A 22,156-nucleotide genomic window follows, 5' to 3' on the forward strand; every position below is an offset into this window, starting at 1 on the left:
CACAAAAACGCTTAAAAGGAAAGATATTTGTTCAGGTATTTTTTCAACAGCCCTTCTTCAAAAACATAGAAAAGCACTATATTATTTAAGACATAAACATAAATATCTCAAGACCCAGGTTCTTTCTTGTTTATTTTGAATAGGGGCTCTTTAAAACAGTGGGAATTTGCATTATTAAATATTCTTACATTTCTTTCAACACCTGTATGCACTGTAGTATTGGGTAAAAATATTTCCAGTGTTGTATCAAATACTTTCCAAAGCAATTGAAATATAAATATCTATCACAGAGAAAAATAGTTAATCTTTAACCAGAGATTCAATTTTATAAACTTGATTTTGTTAAATTATAACTATTATTGGCGCAGTCACATAAAGTGCCCTAAAAACCTCTTATATAAAACTGATAAGAAGCAGGGCTTGAAAATATTTAATTGAATGGGATTTACAGGAAGAAATGTATCTCTTGTCTTCCTTGACTAGATTCAGTATTTCTCGGGATGTACAAGTTTACAAAAGCAAGCATGTAAAATCATGATATAAAAGGAGGAATATCACAATATTGGAGATCAAATGATGTTTAAGTCTCGAATGTCCAATTGCCATTGTATTTCTTTGAATGTATGGTATGTTGCCTATGTAGATAAAGTGCAAAAGGGACAAAAGGTATTTAAGAATAAAATATAAGAATAGAATGTCCCTTTTTACATAAAATTTCATTTTTAAATACTATAATTTAGTGCCATTATGGAATTTAATCGCTTGGATCACATTTTCAAGCTATATATATATCCTTACTTGAGAAATCATCTAAGTGTAATTCATTATGAAAATACAGAAACATATTTAACAAAGATGACACATGAAATTATACCTCAAACTTCTCTGGACGTAAACATTAAGAAGAACAGGAATAACTGCAGACTAAACACTACATTCAAGGAAAACACCGAGGCATCTTGGCATATGCACAATACTATGTTCTGGCGTATTCACATATTGCCTTTGACATCACACAAGCAGCGAATGTTGTGCTCTATTCTGAACAAAATCTGCTGCAATGCATAATGTCCAGTAAAATAAAAAAAAAAAAAACTGATGATTTTGCTCAGGGTGGTGTCCTGCAATTTCTGTGTGACTTTCAAACAACCGTTTTTCCAAATGTTTGGCCTTCATGCCCTTTCCCTGTGCTTCAGAGAAACAAAACTAAGGAGTAGTCACCTGAATAACTGCAGGTGGTCTTTAATTAAATCAACTACAATATTCAATCAGTGTCAGGATGCATATGTGTGTATTACTTATGTAAAAACACTTCAGCTGTGAAGGTGATGTTTAAATTTAGAATAGTTTGAGTAATTTTACTCCAGCAAACTTGCTTTTTTGTGCAACAGCCATTTTATGCTGTCAAGTTTCATTGTAGGAATGAAATTATGAACAAAAAGTTTTTACTTTGCTTTCACAGGAGAGTGTGGAGCGATCCATCTTGTACGGTGACTTCATTGGCGATGATGGTGATGATTTACATTTCACAGGCAGTTCTGCTGAAACAGTTCAGGAATTATGATTTAATCAAGCTTGTAAACATTTTCACCTATCGTCACGGAGCCAGGTGCGGAAACCGAATACATTTGGAATGACGTTATTATTTTGACAAATAAACCATGTCAGTGAATTTTGAAGGAACTTCAAATATAGAAGTAACACATGTGAAATGATAATGAAAAGTGCACGAAACTGATATTCTTTCCACAGCGTCAAATGTAGTTTTGATTTTGCACTGACGTACCTGACTTATCAAAGGCCAAGCTGTCCAGCGCACTTGGAGACATGACATTGTATTTCTCTTTCGAGTAAAGATTTTCTCTCTGAATTTTAAGCTCTTCCTCCCGCTGCTTGACCATCTTTATCTCCTCATCAATCAGAGACTGTGTGCTCCTGGACCTCAGCTTGAAGAAGGGATTGTTTAGAAAAGTGCTCTCCTGGGTGTCCTGACATACAGAGTTTAAGCAGAACTCAGAAGAACTGCGTATGATCACACTTGGTGTCTCCAGTATGATCACATTAGATTTCTCGGACGGCCACTCATTGGCTTTCTTTATTTGCTGTGATGAAGCTGCATCTTTTGCGCAATGTGTTGGGCTAGAAGAGTAGGAATCAGGCTCCAGGATGATGACATTATTGCCTGAAACCTCTTGGTACAACTGACTCTTGGAGGGTGAGGAGGTGATGACAAAGGATGGTGTTTTGACATTAGACGACTTTGGAAATCTGCCATCTTCCTCCTTTGTCTCAAATACCTTTCTCCTTTCATCAATCTCCTGGCTCAGTCTTCTGTCAGACTTTCCTGGGACAAGAATGACTGGTCGGACTGTGCATTCGCTGGAATCAGAGAGTTTAGACAGTCCCCGCTCACGTCTCAGGTTCTCCTCTCGCTCTAAGGCCAGGCGAATTTCCCTCTCAATGGGTGTCTCCGGCTCATCGTATGGGGACCGATAGCTGGAGTCATCCAAACCGGAGTCCTCTGAACATGGGCTAAAATGGGTCTGGGAGTAATCACTGAATGTCATGCTGTCCAACTCAGGCTCCTTCTTGGACCTGTCAATGTTACGGACAGGGGTATACATGGAGTTGTGTCCTCCTTGACATGTATTGTGCCTAATGGAGGGCTGGTAAACTTGACATTTCGTCTCCTCTTCCATCTTCAACCACTGATTCCGAGCAACTAGAAAATCCACGTGTTCTGTGCTGACATTTTCATTCTTGGTCTCTTGAATGACACAGTAGTCGGGGGGAACCTTTTTATTAGTGCTTCCTTTCATGGAGCTTGAAGTGTGTGTGGTTTGTTTCAAAGCATGATTGGACTCCTCTTCATCCTCTGAGATTTTTGATAAGCCATGAAACAAAGAAGGGGCTGTGTTGCTAGGGTGTTCTTGGAAGTGAAACTCATGTTCTGTATAGTCTTCCGGGTCCTCAATTATCTGCTCGTGGTCTGGAATGTCTTCCTCAAGGACCTCGCTGGTTTCTGGTGGGCTATCCACATTATTTTCCACTTTTTGCACAAAGAGTTCTCGAGCACTTAAGTTAAGGATTTCATCCATATAAGAATCATCATCTTCTTTATTAATTGAAGAGGAAAATATGGCCCTCCACTTCTCATCGGTGTCACTGTCTGAGGAGACAGCTTCTATTTCAACCCTCAGAACGCTATTCAATTCTGGGTCATCTGGATCAAGATCATGACAGGATTCCGTGGAGATGTCGGATGAGGCCTCCTCTCTGATACATTCTTCCAAGGGAGATTGCTCTTCTTCAGTCTTGCAGAAGTTTTCCACAATGACTTCTTGTGCTGTTTCAGGTTCGGCTGTCTCTGTAACATCGCTGTCCTCTGCGTCTTCCATGGTGAGCAGCACTGGATTCTCTAGCTCTTCCTGATCTGTTTGGTCTTGCATCTTATGAACTGTTTCATTTTCACACACCGTTCCTGCACTGGATGGTGTATCAGAAACGGAGGAGTTTATGGACTCTGTACGATTCAGGTCGTTATGTTCTGTATCTAGGACCAAAGCCTCCTTCTGACAGGGAACTTCTGTATCCTTTGAATGTTCCAGCTCAGGTTGTTTTTCGGTTTCATTCGGCCATTGTGGCAAGTCTGCCAGAATGTCAACGCTTTCTTTTGTTTCTGTGGGTTCACTAATGTCTGGATTGGGCCAGTCAGGTTCAGCCTCCTCAAGTGTATCCTTATTTTCTATTGCCTCTGTCTCCACAGAATCCATTTTATAGTCTATTACGGCAGCCATTTCTGATTGCTGGCCGGTCTCCATGGTTACTACTTCTGAAAAGTATTCTAGTTCTTTTTGTTTCTGATTTGGAGTGTAGCTGCAATCTTCATTCACTTCATTGCCATTTGTCTGCTTCTGCTCCACTGTGGTTGCCTATAAAAAATTAAGAGAAAGTTTTGTATATACAGACAGCAGTAATAGAAAGATCACATTTGAAAAATTATGACTGTCGAATTAGTGTAATGTAATACAGAAAACAAATGTATATGTTATTTCTTCTTTTGGAATCCCACATGTTGAATGAGATCATTTTTATATGGTATTGGAAGCCGTGCACTTTAGCTCAGACCCTGAAGAAGGTGACTGACAGTTTAAAAGGCTAAAAAATATGTAAATCATTTTCATAAAGACAGGGCCCCATATGTGTTATAGATGAGTTAAACTAAATGCTACTGCCATCTAAATAACCAAAGAAAATATGCCAGCATGAAGTATTTGTAACTGTCAGACTGATGGACCCCCATAAAAGCATACCACCAATTCATTTATCTTAATTTCATAAACCGAGAAATAATTTAATAGTTTGATCTAGCTCGATATCTGTTAATGCCAGATTTTTTACATAAAAAAATAATTCAAATATTAATTCTTTTCAGCCTAATACCACCCATGTTTTCAGCATTTGTCTGAAAAAGTTAGCTCTGAGCCACATGAAGCGAGCTGTGTGCTAAAGGTGCGATTAAGAGGGGGGAGGGCAGTAAACATCTCTCTTCATTTTGGCTGCATTACACAAACTTGATTGTGCAGAGTTAGGTGGAACAGAGATCTGACTGAATGGAGACGTGCTGTTATGTAAGACTGCAGGATGGAATATTTCACCCACGCTTTTACTGCTTTGTCCCTCCGTTGTATGAGCTCTGGCCACTGTTGCTGCGGGAGACAAGGCAAAAAAAGGCCATGTGCAACTCCATACCCTGGGGGCAGGATTCCTACCCCTGACTTACAGCAGCAGTCTTTAAGGAAGCAGTCTTTGGCGTACGGACAGGTGTACGGCTCACAGCACTCCCCATGTAGGCAGAGGGTTTACATTAAGAAGACTCCATTTAAACATAAATGGTTTCATGTTTTAGAGGCTGAGTGAATAAAGAGTGAATAAATATGTTATTCTTCAGAAATCAAAGAAATGCTCAACTACCCCATAAATATACTTCAAGATTTCCGCGTTCTACTTGGCGTTGTCAAAGACTGTCAAACTACGTAATCATTAGCTCAAAACTTTATTAAATTTTCTACTTTTGTGTTTAGAAATTTTCAACCAAAAAGGATGTTTATATGATGTTTATACTGTGAAATGTACTTTCATGGCAAGGGTCAGTTAAAGTATTAGCAAAAAGAATTAATTATCCTATTGGTTCTAATTGATTTATTGTCGCAGATCAGTTTTTATTCAATCTCTTTGACCTTCATAAATGAATACCACAAAATCAAATGCATTAATGACTTTTTAAGATGAAAAAAGTGAATGTAAGTACCTGTGGACCATCACATTGTTTATTGCATTACTGCAGTTTTTCATGATTACAATACCCTTGTATTGTAGTGATTCTTAAACAATTCCTCTTTGTTTTCATTCAAACGAAAGAATTTTCAGAATCTCAGACTTTTTGGACCCATTTCCAAAACAGTTGCCTACAGATTAAAAATCAACACCTTTACTTGCACTCACTGCTTTTGTCCAAAAACCTGAAATGGATGAAACTGAAGGTAATATTTAGAAAAAGGAACGGTAACAAGTTAGTCTATTTGTCAGAATCCATAGCTGCTGAGTTGCTGTATGTCAGAGTCAAGGTGTTCTAAGCTCCCACCAGAAATTATAATACTACATGCATCTGTGTGAGCACTTTTTAATAGAAGTATTCCTTTCCAAAACTAAAAAGTAATCCTGATCTACAGAAACAAGAGTGCATCGTGGCAACTTTATCCTGTACGAAAGGTACCTATGGACTCCCATGTGTGTCCAACACTAGGAATCTCTTCTTCATGATGTAAAATGGTGCCTGTTCTCTCATTCCCTTTACAGTCAGCAGGCCTGAGGAACATTAATCATCGGACCATTCTGCAGACACATTACCCAGTGATGTCATTCATGTACCGCTTGCCAAGCGCTGGACAGCCGTCGATCCAGAGCCCAGCTCTTTCACACTGAAGGGTGGAATATTCAATAGAACGACCAGCACTGGCTCACAGAACAGCACAATCTGTTAACAGCTATAAAGTACATAATCCATAGCAGCTTTCCTCTTCTGCTGTCTGTCTGTCACTTCATTATACTGTTGCTGCGTCACTTTGGGCAAATTCCGCCAATTCCACCAGTGCACATTCCACTTATTTAGTGACCATGCAGTCACGAGAGAGACAAAAAAGATTTTAAAAACTGAACTGCTTCATTATGGAAATCAGGGAAATTACATTGTAAGAGACAATGTCATTATTATAGCACAATCTGTAACAGAAGAAATGCCCTCAAAGTTGTCATTAAATATAATAATCCAAATTTTAGTATAATATTCTCCATGCAATTTGTCACAGCATTAATAACACATGAGCAATAGCTTCAGTAAGTAATACCTGCAGGTCCCTCTATAACAAGAGGTTTAAGAAACCAAATGAACCCTAATTACACTTTTAGTTATAAAAATACTTGCATTATAAATGACACCAGCATCATAAAAAATTAAAGGAAAACAGAATATCACTGTTACCCTATGCATGTGGCAAAGGTTGTAAATGTGTTCTCTTATGAGATGTATGTCACTTTGGAGAAAAGCATCTGCTAAATGAATAAATGTAAATGTAAGTGTAACTCTGCAGTGTGAAAAAACAAACACAAAAAATGAACCTAATTCTGTTTCTAATGTTTCTAATGAAAATGTAGAACCTACTGCTTCTGGAATTCCACTCAAAAGTTGCATGGGCTTTCATTTATTCCCCTGATCACGTCAGTGAAACTGGAATAAGTCAAATCAAAATAACACTGGAAAAGTCAGCGTACCATGGTAACCTTGCTAGGCAGAACACATGCTAGAGTTCAGCTGATAGCAAAAAAGTCTTCATTGGTAAAATTTTTGTTCACACTCCTATGCACACAAATAATTCAGCAGCCATCATGTCTCAGCTAAACAGGGCAGACAAGCAGCAACATAGATTTTCTCCTACTTGCAGTCTCACACTGAGAAGCCAGATGGAAACCATCTCCAGCCCTCTCTTCTTACCAAATACCTTTCTGAACCAACACCTTTTCTACTCTGGTGAGCTGTAGTGTTTCATGGTCTGCAGAACATTTAGGGATATGTATTCTTTTTTCACTTAGTACTGTAGAAGAAATGCAAGACTAATGCAGTGCTGAGAAGAAATTTATTGCCATAAACCCCACTCAGATGTAACCTGATTCTCCATATTAGTCTTCTAAGCTACCTTTCTCATCTTTCCCGACTTAGCTGACTTGCAACAAGACTTTAATTGGTTCACGTTGTTCTCCTTCTATATGCAGGTAGCCTACTGGTGAAGGCACAGAAATACAACTGGAAGATTGCTTGTTCTAATCCCAGGTAGGGCTCTGCAGTTGTACCCATGAGCAAGGTTCTTCTTCTCAGGTCCTCCAATGAAATACCCAGGTGCATGTATAATCAATAGAGTAATTAACATCCAATGAAATAGCCAACTTAGCTACTCAGTAAGAAGCAGACTTTATTTGATCCTGGATAATCGTCCGTACTACAAAATGTTGTTCCTCAGTTGCATTTCAAATTTCAGCCCCTTAACCTTAGCTAAGTGACTTTTTTTGCAATGACTCATGTAAAATTCCGAGTCACAACTGTGCAGCGACAGAAAGTTCCAGATCACAGCATTCAAGTTCTCTTTGTCACATCAAGGACAGACTCTGGTTCCTTTCAGAGTGAAAATAATGGTAGTGAATCACAGGTGCAGGAGGCTGGACAAAGTAGAGTGCGTGGGATCACAGTTCAACAAAGATGGAGGTAGCTGTACCTCTGTGCGGAATGCCAATTCTCGCAAAGGCTCAAGCATGCATTTCCTCTCTTGATGTATACGGGTGACAGTAGCCCGGTCCACAATGAACAGTGACAATTGTAAACAAAAATACATTTTGCACCGGAGCCTTGTAGATCCATGCGTTGACAGCCACGCTGAATTAACTGGTTTTATGATTATGAGCAATACTCCATGGGGCTTCAAGTATTGCCCCTTCTACAGTTCAAGCACAGTTATGATACCTCCCTTCACTTTCACCTTGATGAGCACTGGAGTTGGAAGCCTCTTCAACATTCCTCATCTACTTTGCGCAGTGAAAGTCAATGCGTCATCAGGTTGACGCATGACCTTTGACCATTGTTATACTAGGTGGCTGCGTTACACAAATTTGTGTTCAGTACTTTTATGATTATTATTTCTCTGCTGTGCAGACCTTTTATTTTTGGGCACAACCTTTATGCTCATTTTTGAACAAGGATACTTTTATTGAAGGAATTCCCACTCAGTGCCATAACCAATGATTTTTTTAAACCTTTTAATTTTGTTAGAACTCTGTGCTACCTGTTAATACAATCAACAGAAAACCATTTTTCACTAATTTCCTTATCTGAGTTCATCATTATCTGGTGTCACATACATTCTGTTACCTGTGGGATATTTAACCAAAATGATAGCTGGATATTTCTGGATGTAGATCCACCTCTGAAGTCTACAACAGCAGAACATTTTTTTTCGTTTTACCATTGCTTAGGGTCAGGGTTACAAAAAAACAAATTAAACAATACACAAATTTACTTTCTGCACATGTTATTAAAAAACAATACATGTTGTAATTTTTTCACAGTATGTCACGATGCAGAAACAACACACCCGCAACACAATTTATAAAGAAATCATGAGTTACTATCTGCAGTGCTGCATCTTCAAACCCTGTGTTATTGACAGTGAAAACTAACTCTGTAAACCAGACTGAAAAAGAGAGTTGCAAAGCAGAAATACAATACGGTTGCTCCCTTAGTTCTTTACTTGTTACACTGTACAAACCATCAAGAAACGTTGAATGCAACAGTTGGTAACACGCTGATTTTAGTCTGTTCCTGCTAAATATGCATTTGCAATATTAATATTTAATACCCGCGAATGTATTTTCTACGTGTTGAAATGTTGGTGAAATAATCTTCAATTTGTTGCCGTGTTTCGCATATCAAACGCTCAATTTTAGATTTACAGAACAAACAGAGCACAAAAACCCTCCCTTATTATACATGCAAGAGCACAGCATCACACATTTACTGAACTTTTCGTACGAACAGTTTTTCCCTGCAACGGAATATCTGATGAGCCTAAGGGAGTAAAATGATAGAAAATATGAATATTATTCCAGAAAAAAATATGTGCCTGAACATTCTCACAGTGAATGCTGTCTTTCTTTCCATATCTAGTTGCAGACTATCTTTCTTTTCTCTTAAGCCATGTACTTAAACACACAGTAATAGGCACATATGAAATCATTACATACGCTCTTCTTAAAGATCCATCTTCTACTCAGTTCTCTCTTGGGCTCTTGTCCCAGCTTTTTTTTACTGACAGCCCCATATTTGCTGACACCTCTGGGTTTGCAGCCCTCCCCATAATCCAACATCCCCCCCAGCCACACACCCCAAACCAGAACATGGCAAATTACAGGAGCCTTTGCTCCCCACTGTTGCTGTAAGATCGAGGAAGATTGCTTCCATCTGTTGAGCAAGTAATCTATTTAAGTCTTGCATTCATTTCTCTAAAGATCATGGAAAACTTTATTTGTTGCCATCTTACCTTCGCTGTGTGCTGCGACTGGGCTTCCTCAGCGGCAGTGAGTGGCTCAATCTCTGCCTCACAGAAGCCACAGCGACTGAATGTGGGGGAACTGACCAATGGCGAAGCAGTACATCTTGTGCGCAGACACACACACACAGACACACACACACACAGACACACACACACACACACACACACACACACACACACACACACACACACACACACAGAGGGGCGCACTTGCACAGGCACAGAGGCAGGAATCCAAGAGGTATTGCTGTCTTATTTCCGAAGGGCACACTTTGATGATGACATATGGGACACTGGAAAGTGAACGGCACACACTTTTAATTAGAACATACTTAAAGCCCACGAAATGTTTCAGCAAACCGTGTCTTTGTTAGTCAGTTCTTCAGCAAACATTTCTGCCTCATAAATCTTGTACTCTTGAATTAAGTTTGAAATGCTTACTGGCTATGATTCATAAAGAAATATTCTTGAATGGCATTCCAAAGCAACTTACAATGTTAAAATAACTATAATTATTTACCCATTTATGCAGCTGGGTAATTTTACTTCATCAATTTAGGGTAAGTTCCTTGCTCAAGGGTACTGTAGCTGGAGGTGGGATTCAAACCTACACCCTTTAGTAACCAGTACACTACCAACTTTTCCTGGACAGGTGGCAGCTGCCTGCTTATGCACATGAAACACAAGTTTTCACTGGAATGATCCATCCACTATTATTCTTACTTAAATATCAACACATATTTGTAGTACATTGTAATACTGAACCTGAAGATTTATGTAAAAGTTAAGTGAACATTTAAATTATATAAACTAATTAAACATGAGGAAGAGATTGTTTCAGTTTGAACATAAACCTCTATTTCAAAGGAAAGCAGAACTATAATATTGTGGATTGCATTCATGAAATGTACTTTCTTTCTGATGTTTTATTTGCCTAAACCAACGCAATCATATATTGCTGGCTGATTTATTTTGAAAGCTGAAATACAGAAAAACTGCTGCAACAATGGGAAATTTGTCAGGTAAATTAAAAATGAAACATTCACATGCTATGTAATGACAATGTAGAGCTGTGTTCCTAGTCTCTAAAATATATTTGCCTTTTTATTTCTCAGTTTCTGAAATATCTTGATTATAATCACAGGTTATTTGGGTTTCATTGGGTATGTAGTGCTTCATGAGATGTAATTTAAAAACTTTATATTTTATGGCAAGAAAACTTAAATGAGGACATAGCCTAAAGGTAACACAACACCAGAACACTAAACAACTTATTATAAGAACCTGCCAACCAATATCACTTCGATTTACAAAGGCACAGTAAAATTTTCGCTAGACAGCATAGAATCCCTTGATCTTAGCATGTTACAGAAAATGTCCCAGTTCACACTGTACAACATTTTCATCCGTACAGATTTTATTATGAGTCACTATTCTTGAATCCACAGCTGTACACACCTTCATAATGATATGCTCTATCCTGAAACCATTAATTCGTTGTTATATTTTATAATAGTGTTAACCTATTGTGCAAAAATCCTCTAATTGCCTGTAAATCCCAGGGTAAGTAGTGGTTGGTGGGAAGAGCCAACAAACAAAATTGCGGTGTTTTTGGTTCTTATTTATACTGTATATTGAATACATTGGCAATGTTCGAAGCAGCATAACAGTTGAAAGCTATAACACCAAACAGGTCTAATGTATTAATTCAAAACAACCGAACTACTAAAGCAACAAACAATAACAACATTACAGCTGAAATTATTTTATTAAGCCATTTATGTTAAAACATCAGAATTCCTGAATAAATAATGCAGGAGTGTTTGAAGCCCAGTAGTTTAGTAACCCCATCATGCTATAAGTGCTGTATTATGGCGGTCACAAATACCTTCTAATAGCACTCAGGTCTACCGTCATTTTTTCATAATGACTTTGTACAAAAAAGGTGGCTGTTGGTGATTTAGTTTTATTTGGGGAGTGTAACTACACTAGACGTCCTTTACACGTATATTTTTTCATGTGTAGTCTTTAATTTGCTGTTTAATTGATCAGCAAAAAGGTTTAAAGAAATGTATCTCATTCTACACAGCAGCGTTAGAAGGCACATACAGACTGTAAGGCACATTAAGAAGACATGTTGTGTATTTGAAGCAAAACAATCATGGAAACATTTCAAACAGTCCTTCACATGTAAAAGATGGTATTTTTCATAACAATGCAGTTCTCAGTTATATAGTATTGTAACAATTTCTGAAAATGTGAAGATTTTGCAGCTTTGGCAGTGGTTTCAACAGTTCTCCCTTCTATTGTGCAAAGCAGAGAGTGGACAGTCTTTTCTATTCAGTTTTTTCTTCTCTGAATATTTAATTCAGCTACTGGAATCAAACTCTTTGGAGGTTTACACACGCTTCCCTAGCTTTGCCATTCTCATTCTCAATGCTGTAGGAAGAAACAAACAGAGAACATTTGAGCAATGATGGTGGGCATGTTGTTAAGAAAAAAAAATCTTCATAAAGAAAAACTGCTCTTCCTGGAAGACAATGAATACTATTATCGAATACTCTTTTCAATCAATTAGAAAATGCATGCATCTTGCAAAGATGCCATGCCAAAATGATGCAGTGCTTGGAACTGGCATGTATTTTGATTAACAGAAAAAATCTGAAAAACTACAGCAGGCGATTCTTTCTAAATGCTTTTCTTTTTAAATCGCAAAGGATTAGACCAGAGCAATCTGTTAGTGTGCTCTCATGTATTGTTTCTAAAATGTATATTTAGGCGGTCATGCATTGAAGGACTGGAACCAAGATGTAATTTGTTAGTTGTAATTTGATCACTTTACTAACGTTTTACTTATATGTGCTATGTACTATCAGATAGTGGTTTGTGGCAAATGGAATAGTACACTGTATTTTGTTAGTCTATTACTTCACCATTAGAATACTGCAAACACATTTGGAAGTTCTGGCAAAGCTGCATTCAACTTACTTACATAACACATATTGCTTTTAAAATTCATTTGCAGAGAATTTAGTTACAATGAAAATTATGGGTATGAAAAGATCAGGATAACTGAGCTTCTAAAATACATTTTCTTATGTAACACATGGGGAGTTTTACATAATTACTCCTTAAACATATGCTACAAAGTGCCACTTTAATCCAAGAAATTTCTTAACTTTCTTTAAAGAAAATGCTTGACAAGTGCTCAGGTTCACTGATGGACTAAATAATTTAAGAAATTAGGGACTGGTGTTTCTGTATATTACTGTTTATAAAATAGAGCAAGGAAATTTGTCATTAATGGGCTTCTTGAATGGTACAAAATAAAAAAAAAAAACATGATAAATATTGCCCATTAACATTAAAATCATTGTAAAAACCTATTGGAAATTAATGTAATGTGAAAAACAAATTATTCACAAAATTGTCAAATTAATTTAATTCTAAGTACAAACAACACACAGTCAATGAGAAATGCTGATAAATGCATATATATTCCAAATTATTTCCGGAAAAGTGTCCTTTCGCAGATGAGGATGTTAAAGTAAATATGTATTTACTTGTCTTGATAGAATGACTGAAGAAATTCTAATTTCCATTCTTATTATGCCTGGTCTTGTTTCCCCACCTGCCTATTGTAATTTACATTTTTGCTATAATTTTTTGAATAAATAATCATTTGTCACTGCCTAACCGTTGGGTATTTTTTGGAAACAATTAAAATGTACTATTGTATTATTGAATTAAAAATGATCTAATTAAGATTAAATCAGCATATGTACCATTTTTAATGTTTCTATTATCTTGAGGATGAGTATTAAAAAGTGATTTGAAAAATATGCAATGCTGATGCTTGCGTGATTGTTGAAAAGTCCTGAGCTATAATTATCATTTCCCAAATTGCTGATCAGTACTAAACATGCAGTCTACAGAGAGTTTAGAAGCAAAATCAGACATATAAAGTGAGGGAACCGTCAGAAGGAGTCAAAGCTGTAAAATATTACAGATGGCAAGTATTCATGCAAATAATTATGAGCATACAGAACACAACAGCCTTGAAATGACACGTTTGGTAAACAGAAGAAGAATGGCACAGGATGATGCATGAAATTAATGACTCAGGCACTGAATTGGCCTGATAGCTGGTAAATTATGGGTGAGAAAAATATGAGAGCATAACTCTAAGCTGCTCCTTGTAAACCTGGCACGTGAAAGCTGGTGACTATGCTGTGGATATGGACCTTTTTATGAATATTTAAGAACAATGTGTATGTAGACACCATCTTATTGCTGACATATTTTTAAAAAGTTTATTTATTTATTTATTTATTTATTTATTTATTATTACTTAAAGTTTAACATTTAAAGTGCATGCAGCATAGAAATTCAAAAGTGCAAAGGATAGGAAAGACACACACAGTTATATTATTTTTAATCTGTTCCATGTTAAACAAAGTAAAGCATATAGGAAACAATCCATAGAAATATAAGAATGTGAATATATTCAACATGCCTTGGATACAAAGTGATCAGTTAGGTTACAGGCATGATCCTGAAAGCATATTTGCATAAAGAGAAAGGATGTTAGTAGTGTTTACATGCAGTAATGTTTTTTTGGTCTACCTGTAGAGCAGGGATCTTCTGTGCCATCACCACTCCCCTGTTTGTGAGGCTGGGAATTAGGCCAGGTATTACTCAGCACAGATTCCTGGCCAAGAAGATGGGCTGTTGTTGGGTAAGGAATTGCATTATTTTTACCACAGCTAGTTTCGGTGTCAGTGAGGTATTGCTCCACGTGTGAGTTCATGTGAGGTTGGAAGACCTTGCTGTAATAGCCTTTGGCATGGTATGAGAGTGCTGTGTCTTGATCATTGTCATCATCATCATCATTGATAACCACAAGCTCAGCCTGAATCACATCATCATCTCCCAGGCCACCACAGCCATCTTCTTCTTCATCGACATTCTGAAAACCCATGAAGATCATGGTCACCGGCTCTGTGGAGTCTATGTTACGTGGAACAGCGTTCAACACATTGACTTTGGAATTCTCTAAATGGGCTGGATCCTTGTAATTGGGACTGGCATCCATTTGTACAGCTGCTCCGTTGGCCTTGAAGGACTGCCACAACCCGCTGGTGTTATTTGTGTCCGAGTGTGTTTGGTCACTGTTAATGACATCATTTCGGACATTACACACACTCTGAGGGTCAGGCTGCCAGACCTCTCTGCCTAGGGACTGGTGAGGAATGTAAGATGATGCTTGGCCCATTTTCCCTCCAGGTTGAGTCAATTCCCTCTTGAAGATTTCTGGTTGAGTTTTGAAGGTTTCTTGCTCATTGCCGGGTCCTGGGCTGATCTCATCCCGCTCTTGTCTCTTCGGGGTAGATGGCCTGCTGAATGAACTTGCAAATACAGGCTTGTGGTATTCTACATCAGTCTTATATTGTTTCTCTGTGGCCTTCCTTAGCAGCTCTTCCACCTCAAGTGTGCTAAGTTCCCCAACCCCATTTTGAATTTTTTTCCCATCAGACTTAACAGCAAAAATGGATTTTCTCCCATCATCGTAGACCTTGACACCATTTTGGGGAAGTTCCTGTGGCATGACTGTGGCTGTTGAAAGGACTTGACTTTCCCCAGTTTTCAAGTCCTTTTGTACATTTATTTCCATGGCAAATAATGCTGTGGACAAGAGAAACAGATTGGACTTCCAAAAGCAAATACAATGTACATATATGAACTAATGGACATGCTTTCATGCAAATGTTCCATGACGACTATACAGGTTCAGAAGTTGAATTCACTACATAGTAGTATATTATAAAATACTGTTATACTATACAGCACTAAACTGTTTTGGAAATCTAAAATTTAAAAGTGAATTGCAAAAAAATCTAAATTATTCCAACATAACTCCACATGCAGACTAAAGGAAACCTAATCTGTGATTATATATAGTGCTTTTCCTCCTAGTGTAATTACATTCTAGATGCTCCTCTACTTACAATGGTTTGACTTACAATTTTTCGAAGTTACGATGGTACGATAGCGATACGCATTTAGAAGAATCTGTACATTCAAATTTTGAATTTCGATCTGTTCCCATGCTTGCGATATGCGGTATGATACTCTTTCCCGATGCTGGGCGATGGCAGTGAACCACAGTATCCATTCAACCATGCTCGCAGTCTTTGTAGCGATCACGCGAACAAGTGTAAAAAACCGTAAGTGTAAACAACTGATACTGTACTGAAAGTGTTTTTTATTTTGTTTTTTTTTGTGTCCCATCATGTCTACTAAACGTCCATGTGTGTCTCCTGCTTAAATTTGCCCAGCTGTAGGCTAAGTGTTCTGAGCACGAGTAAGGTAGGCAGGGCTAGGCTATGATGTTCGATAGGGACGGTATTGTATTCTTTTTCAACTTAAGATTTTTCCACTTACGATGGATTTATTGGAACGTAACCTGTTGTTTGTCGAGGAGCATCGATACTTGAATTTTTAAAGGCAGTTTTGGTAAACTAAGTTGTGGTGTCATACCTTGCTTTGGCTGTTCTTTCTCAGTTTCTGTTTTTGGACTTGACAATTTCTTCAAGTGTGATGGTTTGTAGGACTTTGGAATATCTGGAATTGCTGAGTAAACATATTTTATTGGCTCTGGAAGAGAAGGAAAAGCTCATATTTTTCCATTGACTTTCACCAGTTTTGTTTAAATTGAAAAAAATTTAAACTATATAACAACACAAGCACAAACTGTAATAGAAAAAAAATTGATTTACCTTGGTGAACGTCAGCATTTACGGCCTGTTAGGAGATATAGTAGTTCAAAATCAAATTCAGAAAAAAGAAAAGAAATGAAAGGTGCGAAAAAAGACTCCTTTATCCTCCTTCAAAAATTACCGTTCAAAATCGCAAAAATACATATTTTCGCATCATAGGTCACACTTTGGACACAGTTGCAAGAAAACAGCAGAGCGCAGAGTTGCTTTTGCCACCAGCAGTTGCTTGTAAACCTCTGAAACCTCGTAAAGCCAACCAAACACTTGCCTAAAAGCACGTCCCCAGACAACCTATTGAATCCTTGAGGTAACCACTGCAAACAGCACTACACAGTTGTAGAACAGCCCACTGAGCCATGTATCATATGGGAGCATTAGACCACATTCCTTTGGTTGCAGCAAAGAATATTAAACATGCAATACCTTTCTTATGTCCTCAGCCGTTTTCTCGATTTCTTTCAGCCGTTTCAGAATGAGAGCCTCGTTTTCTGAAATGGTCACTTCCTGGATTTCTAGAGCTTCTATTTCCTTCTCCATCCTGTGAGTAGGATGTAAAATGTTCATTGTACTTTAGCAACATGAGAATATGATAGACTAGAATGAAACCAAATTAAAATCTCTAAAACGACAAAACACATTTTAATATTTGGTAGTGGCTGACAACAGGTAGCAGCTGGGATAGCTGGTAGTGTAGTAGTTAGAGCTACTGCCTGTGGATCTGAAGGTTAGTGGTTCCATCCTACCAATGGCTGTAGTACCCTTGAGCAATGGACTTACCCTAAATCGTAACATTAAAGTTCTCTGACTGTTTAAATGGATAAATGCTTCTAATAATTGTGTCCTTGGTATTTTAATTTGCTTTGGAGAAAAGCATCAAATGTAATATTTGAAAGCAGATTATATCTCATGCAGTATATATCAAGCGCATATTCTGGATTGCAACTAATTTGCCTTAAGATCAGTTGTGGTCAATGGCTTAGTGTTTCCGTGCTGTTTACTACAGTTCATTTCAGTTCATTGCGCCATGTTAACAGAGTAGCTGCGTATGTCATCAAACACTGTGGAGAGACATGTAACACTGCAGAGAGACATGTGCTTCTTTTTCACAGCCATAAGTTTTACAGTGATCCAAGTGTGCAGTTCAAATTCTACAAACGATCCTATAAAATTCACACCACCCAGGAACATTCTACACATGCATGAAGTGAGCACTGCCCTTGGAAAGCCAAGTGTGTCTCTTAAACACTGCCTTTCTTTTTCTTTGCAAAAGGCAAACAATATGCAAAAAAAAAAAGGGGTCTCCTTGATGCTCACAATACAAACAGGAATAAATACAGTTTTATAAAGTAAATTGTTTTCTTTTTTCTTTGTCTTTGTCATCCATCTTTAGCAAGGCAGAGTCTCTCTCCCCTGGGATTCTGATCTTTTTCAGAAGGTGATGAGTGGGGTAGCTGTGCTGGTGAAAGGATTTTCTCCAGATTGCTTTTCCACCTCATCTATTTGGCTTTCAGAGATTGAGGATAATAACACCTTCAGAGGCACTTGAACACTCTGGCCAATTGATGGGATAGACACAGGTTATCCCTTAAGTTCAGTAACAACAACAATCAAAAATAGAACTGCCTCTTCTAAAGTAAATGAACGCACTTAGGCCCAACTAACTTATTACTCTTATGTTCTACGGGGAACTGAACTTGCTCGACTTCTGACCATTCTTGTGTTGTTTCTTGCAGCATGAACTCCAGAGACAGGTGCCTTGGAATCAATGCCTTCTTTAGGTAAACAAGTTTTATACTAATAGATAAGTTATGTAATGTGGTCGGTCTGTATGTGTGACTAATACAAGCAGGCTTGTAACTCAACACAGGATGGAATTCGGCTGATGTGGCCCCATCTTAGTGTAATCCACTTGCTACACTTTGTTGCTGCTCATACCTGTGAATATTGCTCTGAAGGACTTTTGTTTGCTGTTCTTCATCGTGAGCTTGTAGTTTCATGGCCTCTTGATCTTGTTGACTCTGAGGGCTCAGTCCATCCATGAGCCACTGCTCACGCAAGGCCTTTTTCTATTTGTGGAGCAAAGGGACATACTGAGCAGCCCAAGTTCATATTTACCACTGAGCAACTAAGCTTCATTCCCAATAACAGAGAACAGCAAGAAGAGCTGTAATTCCGTTATTAAAAAAAAATTCTGTGATAACTTCCTCTTTTATTACATTGCTTTAAAAAATATGACTGTCACTTTTTATATCACACGAAGTGTCTACATTCTTTCATTCTGTCTTTATTCTTCTCAAGGCTTTTTAAAATTGCATGCAGTCAGCAACCGAATTCACACATTGTTTTTTTGGATTTTAGACAGATTATATTATAGGCTAAAATTAACACCTTTCAGACAGTCAGGATAACCTGCCAAATGTCTAGTTAATACATAATATATGCACAAAAAAGGAAGATGGCAACAAGGACAGTGTCTTCTAGCTGTACTAAAGTATATGTTTCCATAATTTCGTTGTTGATAAATGTTGCTTATGCCCTATTATTTCAGATACAAGAGACAGTAATTGGTAAATTGATTACTAATACATGACATATAAAACATCTGTAAGATACATGAATGTGATATTTAAGAGAAAAAAATACCTTCAGATACTGTAGTTTTAGCTTTTCCTCCTCTATTTCTCTCTTTTTTCTAGTGATGTCTTCTTGGAGTTTTCTCTTGTCCTGTATAAACAGGTGTTTTTAAAAAACTGTACATATTGTTTCCATGACCCCTGCCTTACCCGTTCACCAAGGAGATGTGTTTCATGCATTGAGCCAGGTCCCATCATAAAATAAACAGCTGACAGAGATTGCTTTGGTAAGCAGGAAGACCCAGAACCCTGTTTGGTTAAGGACAGGACAGAATGCCAAACACCTTTGTGTAATGTGATAGGAGGGTGATGCCATCGCTCAGAGATTCAACCTGTTCAGAGGCACCGTTTGCCAAAAATAACATCAGCTGCTTCCCTAACATATGCGCTGCATGAGCTAATCAGGTTGTGATTAAATGCAAGCAAAAAAGATATAGCACTAAGTATCCTTATTAATTAGCAAGATTTGGGATGAATATTGTCCCTAGTACTGACAGTATACAGTATCCACTAGCCCGCAATCATATAGTATAGAAAAAGTTAGTTGGTGTTTCCTTAGACAGTGATCTGAATTTCACAGCGCAAGAGCTGACTGTATTTTGTATTGTCATTTAAAGATTTACATGTTTGGTTTGAATCCAGTTGAAGTCCAGTGTAAACAGACAAAATAAATCAGCACATAAGTACAACAAATCGACACATTAACAAAATCCTGCCTGATCTCTAACATAGTATTAAAGGAAGTAGGAAGTAAATGTAGGAGTTACATAGTACCGATGTTAATTCTAGGTGGAAATAATTATTTTTCAACGAATTTCCACTTTCACCTTCAGTACGACAGTGTTTTTGTCATTCTTGAAACAAAATGAATAAACAGAGTACTTAAGCATGGTATGTTCTTGGAAGAAGAATATTCATGAACTGTTCCACAATTTATTTAGACTATGTACAGAAAATTTTTTGAAGAACACTAAAACAACTTACATGCTTAGTGTTAAAAGTTTCAAAGGATTAACGTGCGCCTATAAGTACAGTTCCTCCTCACACTTGTGTAAAACTCATATCGCTTTACCGTTATGGCTTGAAGGCGCTCCTTCAGCAAATCTGCCTCTTCCATGGCAGCCCTGGAACAGAGCACACAGATCCCTGAGAGGCGAGCACAGAGTGGGCAGGAGGCAGTGCAGAGAGGATCTCTAGTCGGCTGCAGGGTCGAGGGTCTGTGGAGACAGGAGGGAGGTGCTGGCTAGCTTGACCAAAGCGGAGTTGCATGTGATGGGAGTGTGGCTAGGGTGGGAGTTCAGTTGGAGTAGGGGGGGGAGGTGAGGTTGGCTATCCTGGAGGCCAACTGGAATAGTTGGCATGACCGGCATGTCTCACTGACAGATCACATGTCAGATTTATCCCCGTTGGGTTTCTAGGATATGCATAAACCACACTAGACACAGCTGAAGTGTCTCACAGTGTTTCCAGACAAAAAGAAGCAATGTGGAATGATGGGTTATAAAATATTTTTCATATTGACATAGTGACAAATGTATAAAGTGTGTATGATTATTCTTGTGTTGGTTATAACATAAAGTAATATTTTATTAACACAATGATAATTTAATAAACTCTTTGCATTAAACACTCTCTCTAGATGAAGATTTTGTTGAAGCTTAATAAAATAAATAGCAGCATCCTGTTTGATTAGAAGCCCTGTTTCCCATCACAAAGACTGCAGTCAGACTGCTGTAAGATGCCCAAAGCTCTCACTGACGCCATCTGTGAAGCTCCAGGGCTCTCTTCTCAGAGCTGCAAAAACCCCTTGGAGGGTCTGAGTTCTCGTTTGAGCTGACTTCACATCCTCTCTTTATGGACAGACTGCAGGCCTACTTTCACACCTCTGATATCAAGACAACACCTCAGGAGACAGACGTGACAAAATCTGAACCCCAGAGGCCTATACCAGTAGCTCACTCTCCAAAGGAAATAATATTACACTGTATTTATACACCAATAACCCTTTGATCTATTATCAATGTAACCATAAAATATTAGCAATAATGTAGCAACAATTTCAAAAAACAAAACGTTTAAATAATGTCCTCCAAATGTTGTCACATCCAGTTTGTGTTTCACCACTGGTTGCAAACGCCTTCCCCTGAGTCCCTTAGAAAACAGATGACTCGCATCTTCGCCAAATTTTCGTTCTTTTCACTCTGTGAGTCAACTGGCACCATGAGGGAGGGCTAAGCACTGACTTGAAGAGTAACCCTCCCTCAGTGCTGGCAACTCGCGGTCGCCTGATGGATTGACTCGTACTGCACTATGGGGGGAGGGCAGATGACACATCCTGGCCAATTATTTCACCTTCCCCATCAGAACGAGTCCACTTTGTTCTGCTGCTAGGACTTCTGGTCACAACCAGGAAATGACACATGCCAAATTCAAAACAAGACCTGTGGGTCATTCTGCCCTTTAGGAATGGGCCTAAGTCAAATGAATCACTCAGGAGCTACAGTATGAATTGTTGGGAATAGGACAAGCTCATACAATTAGAAGATAAGAAACAAACTATCTGGTGCTTGGAGCCACAAGCTGCCTTTTTCCAAAGGCCCATTACACACTAAGAACTAAGTGTAGTAGGATTCCATCTGAATGACACTTGGGTTAATGTAAAGACAGATTTATGAACAAATTCAGATAAATGTACAGCATGGCCATACTAGAATAGCTCTCTAAATAACATAATGAAAAAGCATTTTGGTGTCACGCGGAACACAGGGAGCCGAGACGGCTGAACCCAAGTGCAGCGTTGTTCCTTAGACGTTGAGGGAAGAGGCAAGGTCTCAAAACCAGGGACAGGAGAAGGGTCAATCGATAGGCGAACAGGACAGGAACGAGGATCCATGGACGTGGTCGGAGAACGAAGCACGGAGTCAAAAAAAACCGAAGATCGTGGACAGAGCAAGAGTATAGTAACACAAGGAAGGGCGGTTGTCCCAAACGAGATTCCGCAACAGTACGGCAACTGAAGAGGGTCTTTATAGGGTGAGCGATTACTCATGAGCTAGTGCGGAGTCAGGTGTTGTTGCTTGTGTTGTGG

The 22,156-nt window shown here is 38.3% G+C and overlaps 1 protein-coding gene across 5 annotated transcripts in view; it reads right to left on the reverse strand.

Annotated features, from left to right (window-relative positions):
* Positions 1-22,156, reverse strand: part of palmdb (palmdelphin b) — a 29,360-nt gene that overhangs the window by 2,537 nt on the left and 4,667 nt on the right. For 2 of the 5 annotated variants that reach the window (XM_018754120.2, XM_018754117.2), the window contains exons 2-7: positions 20,141-20,285; positions 19,079-19,159; positions 18,371-18,501; positions 16,859-16,973; positions 1,787-3,932; positions 866-1,541 (exon numbers count right to left, since the gene is read on the reverse strand). In XM_018754120.2, coding sequence (XP_018609636.2) covers positions 1,429-1,541; positions 1,787-3,932; positions 16,859-16,973; positions 18,371-18,501; positions 19,079-19,159; positions 20,141-20,185 — 2,631 coding nt within the window. In that variant the 5' untranslated portion in view covers positions 20,186-20,285 and the 3' untranslated portion in view covers positions 866-1,428. Of the gene's footprint in view, positions 1-865; positions 1,542-1,786; positions 3,933-16,858; positions 16,974-18,370; positions 18,502-19,078; positions 19,160-20,140; positions 20,286-22,156 lie in introns of those variants that run through there. The other 3 variants (XM_018754119.2, XM_018754121.2, XM_018754118.2) reach the window with 3 other exon arrangements.

Source organism: Scleropages formosus, chromosome 9 (assembly GCF_900964775.1).
Source record: "Scleropages formosus chromosome 9, fSclFor1.1, whole genome shotgun sequence".
Taxonomy (NCBI): domain Eukaryota; kingdom Metazoa; phylum Chordata; class Actinopteri; order Osteoglossiformes; family Osteoglossidae; genus Scleropages; species Scleropages formosus.